This window comes from Trichoplax adhaerens, genomic scaffold, assembly GCF_000150275.1.
Source record: "Trichoplax adhaerens TRIADscaffold_103 genomic scaffold, whole genome shotgun sequence".
Lineage (NCBI taxonomy): Eukaryota > Metazoa > Placozoa > Uniplacotomia > Trichoplacea > Trichoplacidae > Trichoplax > Trichoplax adhaerens.
Window position 1 is genome coordinate 10,544 of NW_002061038.1, and position 7,298 is coordinate 17,841.

At 34.0% G+C, this 7,298-nt stretch overlaps 1 protein-coding gene across 1 annotated transcript; it reads right to left on the reverse strand.

Annotated features, from left to right (window-relative positions):
- Positions 1-312: 312 nt before the first annotated feature.
- Positions 313-1,126, reverse strand: TRIADDRAFT_62526 (uncharacterized protein; the record flags this gene model as incomplete). The annotated part of the gene is made up of 2 exons (XM_002118452.1): positions 313-911; positions 1,099-1,126. The coding sequence occupies 2 exons, from the start codon at positions 1,124-1,126 to the stop codon at positions 313-315; spliced, it is 627 nt and encodes a 208-aa protein (XP_002118488.1).
- Between the last annotated feature and the right edge of the window lie 6,172 nt (positions 1,127-7,298).

Genomic DNA, 7,298 nt, shown 5'->3' on the forward strand with positions numbered 1-7,298 from the left:
TGAGTAAGGATTTGTTGCATTAATGTTAATCTTTCATTTTGTCGTTATAAAATAGCAGTAAATAAAACTACAGATTTGAAATCAGTTTTATTGCGTTTATGAAGAAACTAGACAGATCATATTACAGTACTAATATCAATCAACAATAAATTTGCATTAGTAGGATAACTGACGTTCACTTATACCGTATGTATCTAAACAATCCGGCGTAATCTAAAAGCTTGGGCACTCTAGTGCCCAGTAGCAAAAGCGGTCAATTTCTAAAATAAAGTGAACGCCTCAGGTATTGTAGATGGTAACTGTAATTCCTCATTAGACATAGTCAAAATATTCGACATGCATAGATCCGGTATTTTCACCGATGTCTTCCGAATTGACGTTTCGCTCCATCTCAGTAATCATGGGAGCACTTACGCGTTCCATACAATTATAAGCTTCAAAACGATGGGGCAAATAGTACATAATATCAGGCACGCCCGAGACCACATTTGTCCTAGAGCGCCTGATTCGGTGCGAGTTCCACTGATCCTTAACCATATCAAGCTCGTCTTGAAGAATAGATTCAAAGCAGAAATGTAGGCATTCTGTATGAAAGGTATTATTTACGCTTAGTATACTGCATTGTACCATATCCTTAAAGAGATCAATCCACCAGCCAGCTCTGTGCCGACGATAGAATGACCACCAGCTTTCGATGCGTTGGTTCGCTGGTGATGTACCATATCTGCGTGCGTTGTTACCGGCAAACGGATCTCTCCCTAATTGACGAAAATAACATTGAATAGAAGCTAATAGATTGTTTCCCGCACCACAGTCGCTTCTGACAATCATAAGACATCCAGAATATTTTTTTGCGCATTTAAGATAAAGAGATGCTATAATTTCTGGCTTATTACTTGATCGACGGCATTCTAATCAAAGAATTTTTCGACTATAACCGTCAATACATCTGTGAATGGGAAAGCCATATGGCTTTAGCTTATCAAAGCAGAACAATAGAATGTTTAGTGTAAGAAAATATGTAAGATCTGCGTATTAAAGCGCTACATTACCGATTAATCACAATTACAAGCCAAACGAATTCTATTAGTAGCATACCAATTGAGGATTTAGAATCAACAACCATTAGCGATAGAATAAAACATTTTTTATCGATAGGAGGAATAAAGCATTCGTAGTACTACATGATAATATTATTGTTGCTAGAAAATTACAGGTTATATTAGGTGTATAACTTCTATCATATTATTCTTACCATCGATATGCCAACAAAAATTTGGACCATAACTTATATATCTTCTTCTACTAAATCTCTTTCGACTTCGTAATAGTATTCCTTTTGGATTGATCTCTTTCATGATACGTGCCACTACATCTCTTGGAATGCATATGTGATGCTCCAATCTGAGCATGTGCCAAATAGTCCTATAACCACATCTTTCGCCAGAATAGCTCAATAACAAGCCGAATTATATCTTTTAGCTCTTCTTCGTCATATCCCTGGCTTCTGCGTAAGTTATAGGCTTTCAGTCTCCGCTTTAGTGTTCGTTCACCGATGTTAATTGAATGATAGTTTCTCAGAAATTCAATGATAACATTATTTTGTAATCCGCGGTAGAAATAGTTTTCGATATAGCATTTTAGACAATCCTGCTCTTCCTGCATCTTGCAATAGTTAATTTACTTACTACAGTTAGCTGTAATTAAAATGAGGACCGCGCTGTACTGTAGACTGTGGTGCACCATGGAGTCGGTCGCCGCGCCGCGTGAAAACATATAATTGTATAAGCTAAATCAGACCCAAACTAGATAAATTCTATATTTGGTTGTAGCCTAATAACCCAGGAATGCCAGTTTGGTTCTTATTTCTCTAGATATTCTATACTTTTCCCGTAAGATTGGTCAGAAGCTTGAAATGACTACAGTACGCGTATGTCCCGCCCATACTCAGATAATGCACAGTGTTACCTAATAATATGGCGCGTAATTTAAAATTCTGTAAAAATTTTTTTTGAGGTACTGTGCTACTCCGTATACACACTTTTTTTCGTCTTTTTTGTGCTTAGTCTGACAGTATGTTGACAGTACAGCAAAGAACTTTCATGGTTGTCCTTATGGCAGAACATAAGAGCCCCAGCGTGGCCAGAAGATGCTTCCTGCAAGAGTATCCTAGGATATCTACAAAGTCGCATCGTACAACTTTTATGAAGGTGTAAGAAATTTCTTGCAACTGGATCCGTGTTGAGAAGACCAACACCTGAGCGAAAGTCTCTTATGCCCGAGAGAGTACCTAAATGTAAATATATGGTATTTGTGTATGTGTAATTACCTAAATTTAGTACTTCAATAAATACTGCGGAACTCTAATTGTCAATTTGGCTTACTTTCAATGTGTACTCATATACTGTAATTTGCATGCCTTAATATAGTAAGAACTGATCTGATTATTTCAGCTAATTTCCAGCCTGTACTTGGCATGATATCATTACTGAGTAAGTAATTGCATAAAGTAGACGCTATATCATTGTCAGTTACGAATAAAACGAAATATTTTGATGCAATAAAGAAGATATTCCATTTTTAAATCATGGCAGCCGTGTAACATAATGCGTTCAATTCTTTTTGGTACGCTATTTTTGAATCAGTAAACTATGACGTAATGCCATTACGTCATAGTTTATACAGTACTACATTTCTCCAAAAAGCACTATGGACCACCCAAACACTACTGTAAAATAACTGTCCGCCATTAAAACGATTTTTTTACTATCTATTGACATAGTACGTTTATGTTATCATGATAATCTATCTTGGGAGATATCCTTCTATGGGTATATATAAATACTATACAGGAATTTCAACGGAATACAACTTTGATTTTTTAAGGAAGAAGGAGACATCGAAAATAATCACGCTGTAGATAAGCCGTAAATAGTACTGTACGATATCTAGGATTCTTCACGTTCTATGGCGCGTACACTACAATAGAACTAGCTGTAGTTTACAGCACAGGCAATGTTACGACAGAGGCGAGACAATTGTAACAGTAGTCGATTTTACGATACTGTGCAACCGACAAGAGCGATTCTAATTTAAATATTAGTCAAATGTACATTGAAAAAAGGTACGAAGGAATGTCGATATTACAGTTATCTATATGATAATAACATTATACCAGTCGTCATAGTTCTCTACTATCTCCTTAAAGAGTCTGTAGAGAAAGTTATTTCAGTTTTATTTACGTACAAGCATCTTGGAATGCTTATACAATGACGAATTAAAGACAAAGATGAGAGCGATTTAATTAAACTGAATCTGTCGGGAGATTAATTTCATACGATTTGCAAAAAAATTCATTTCTCGTAAATAGTGATCGTTAATAACCTATTCGTATTGAGCTTCAAATAGGAATCGATATACATGCATATGGAATTCAGTAGCTTGCTTGGTACAGTATCTTTCTTTACAATACTTAGGGCACTGGTACTTAGCGTTCTCAGAATTAGACTTAAGAAAGGTTCAGTTGGGTGCAAGTCTGAAACTTTATAGCGTTCGAGTTGAATTTTTTAACATGAATGGAAATACTATTTATGTTCAGGTTTCGCACGTATTCATGGTCGCGTTTACTATGCAAGAAATAACTTACAAAGCTTGACAAAAAATATAATCGTAGATGAAATGCCTGAACTAAGAGGTGAAGAATAGTTTACATTAATCTATTTGCATCTACCTCAAGTAAAGAAAGTTTTGCAAATAAGTTTGCTTAGTTACTTGTACAAATATTGGTATTCAAGAGAGTTAAGGAGATAAAAAAATCTATATACATATAATATAAATATATATATTATCTCACTGCACCCGACCATATTAAGGTGTGTTCACACGAGCGATGAAAACACAGCGACCCGCGACGAGCGACGAGTCCAGTGATTGCAGTCAAATCTTTATGACGTCACTCGTCGCTCCTCGCTGAAATATTTCGGCGACGAGCGACGGGCGATGAGTGAAGTCATATTTACGCAGCTTACTTTTATAGGTGTGTGTGTGCGCTTATTTACAGTACAAAGTTATAAACTGCAAATTACTGTAGCATAGAAAATGTTTGTAAAATTATACTCAAGAAAGCGAACAATACAGTACAATATCTTATCTGAAATGTGTGTGCGCTGCCCACCACACCTGACTCTGTCACGCAACTTACTTTTATAGGTGTGTGTGCTTTACATACTGGTATACTGCAATACAAAAGTAACGAACTATATTGTAGATCGGTGGAGAAAACGAGTATATACGTATGTACGGTATGTAGTAAACTAATTTACTGTACTGTACTGTATAATATCCTATTATTACATAAAGGAATGTGAAAATTTTTCAACATGAAACATACATTAAATGTCAGATATTGCGCAATACAACTTTATGTAGTATGAGTATGTAGAAAACATGTTAAGCAAGTGAAAAACGGAAAATTTTATGTCATTTACACTAGATATTTTATTCAGTACAGAGCAGAGCGTGTTCGGAATGTGTTGCCTCAATATGTAATTGCATACACTCGTAAAGTACAGCAATGCAAACTGTTGCATAAATTTCGAACTATTTAATTTATATTCAAATGTACGTAAGTTCAACATTGTTAACAAGCAGTATATGACCTGTTTGGGAGCGCATCAACACGGCGTCGTTAACGTGATAAAATTGCGTGACGCGCTCATTGCGATATTTTTCATTATCGTAAAAAGCCGAGCACATCATTAATCTAAAATAGCGGGAATACAGTCGTACAGAGACCGCAGCGCGCCTTTTAAAAACGGGATCTGAATAAGGTAAAGTACCACAAAGCATAATTCCATACGATTCATGGCATATTAGGTTCTGTGATAAGGATCTCTATTCGAAATACCCTGAATCGTCATCCCTACCCTAAATGCCCGATATAATTGCGTATATATTGTGCTACTGCGAGGTAGCTGTTTGTAAAGAGTGCTACCGCTTCACTAATCAGGTAGAGTCTAGGATCGATTACGTCAGCCATATTTTATCGGTTTGTAGGCAGTTCATTTTGGTATATTAGCAAAATTAAAGATTTGATTTCGTCTTTCTTTTGTTCTAAATTTTAGACTTTAACATCAATTTCCGTTTTAGCAACAGTTCGATAAGTAAAGACCACTTCTACTATCTAACCAATTAGTTATTTTGTAATAATGTCAAATAACTTTATACTTTAATTGGAAGTATCTGAAATTAGGTAACTTAACTGTAAAAATCTGAAATTAGGTTTTTGGTGAAACACAATCAGAACCTGTAGTATAAGGTGAAAATAATATCGATTAGTATAAGTTTGATGTTACGAGGGTGAATTGAATACTTTGCAGAGTTCGATCCTATTCAGCATAAAATTAATCTAATAAAGCAGTGTCTTGTTTTGATATTATGAGAGTGGATTGAATACTTTACAGCGTACAATTCCAGACTGCATAATTTAATTTAATGCGGCAAATTATCCAGTTTCGAAAAAGAACGGCACTCGACACTATCGCTATTATTGCGCACGCAAGTTACTACTGTATCATTTAGTATCACTATATATATAGATATAGCAATAATCGTATTGTTAACCAACCGTAAGAATTTACTGTCTGCCTGTCAAGATTAAATGAAAGCAATATATGAAATAGAATTGAATTTAAAGTTCCACTTATCACAATCTTCTAAACTACCAAAAGTGAATGTACACTACTGTACATGCTGTACTCTAATTGATTAAATTATATTATTTTATACTGTATATATAATACATTAATTAATTTAATTAATAATTCACCGTCTTATAACTCGAAAACTCTTTATGCATCACGATAAATTGTGATGAACTTTGTAGAATTTATGATATAAAGATAATATCAAAAATGTTTTCTTTTATCAACATCAGCTTTGATAATATAATTATGCATCATCAGAAAAACCGCGATTTAACAGGATTTGTATAAAAATTAGTGATGTCGGAAAATTTTAAATATAAACTAGATGTGCGAGCGAGACTTTCTTCCTCGTTTTTTACACGATAAGATCCGCAGGCTTCGTTGTAGATTTTAGTTTAAGTTGCACAAACTATTTTTAAGTTGTTTTAATAACAATTCAGTAAAAATATAGAAATTTCTTAAATAGGTTTTAGTATGAACTTCCACTCTAACGTAGCAGCATTCATTTCATGCACGCTTCATACAGTATCCTATCGCTTACATTACAATAGTAACTGTTGCTTAGATTTAGTTATCCTTACAATTATACTGATTATCGTAAATCTAGCCAAGAAATTCTTATTAGTCATGATACCAATATACATCGACTAGATTAACATGATGGTACATAAAGTAAAAAAATCAGTTAGGTACGCGAGTACAATACGAGCAATGGGTGCACATGACATCTTCAACGGGCGTATTTAAATTTAAATACGCTTGGGTACATTTAATTATAAATAAATTGTTCTAACAACGAAATTATATAAATAAGAAAATCCAGGACATAATAATATCTAAGCTCCTAAATTTTACTTACTACTATCAAGAATAAAAGATTGTGAGACCTTATAAATATTTTTACTGTCATGTCACGACTTTTTGATTTATGTATACTGTACAACAAAAACGTTTAAGTGCCTGTAACAATTTTACTTTGATATACAAAAAATGCAGGTTGTAATAGACTAATATTAGAAAGGCGATCGATTTTACGTTTAGACAGACACTCGACAAGCAAAAACATCGTAGAAAATTAAGCAACCTTTTAAATCGACTCATAGTATACCACCTGATAAATTTAAGAATGATTCACTGTTTAGATACGTACGACGTGATAACTGATTCAAGGCCGAAATGGACCAGTCAACATTCGAATTCCGTTTTGGTATTTAGAAGGAGTATTTTAAGAAAGCTACTAATATACATCTGCGACAAAAACTGCTAGGTTAAGGGATAAATGTAACTACGCCTCATGAAAGTGGTTTACTTATTTAAAATCCTAGTGCATTGAGAGAGTATATGGGAATTTTAGTTAGAATTATTTCGTAACATTGCAAGTGATTGCTTGCTTACATTTTTACCTAGAAATTATTTTACTTTTCGTATTTCAGAGCTTTATTATGTAGACATCACTTTTTTTGTTTATGGTTAAATTACCCACTTTACTGCTTTATACCTTCATAAATTTAAACATAGATAATTAAAAGGAAATAATGAAAATTAGTGTTTCATAGTATTGTGGTTCCGCTCAACTTCCAGATTAATAGAAAA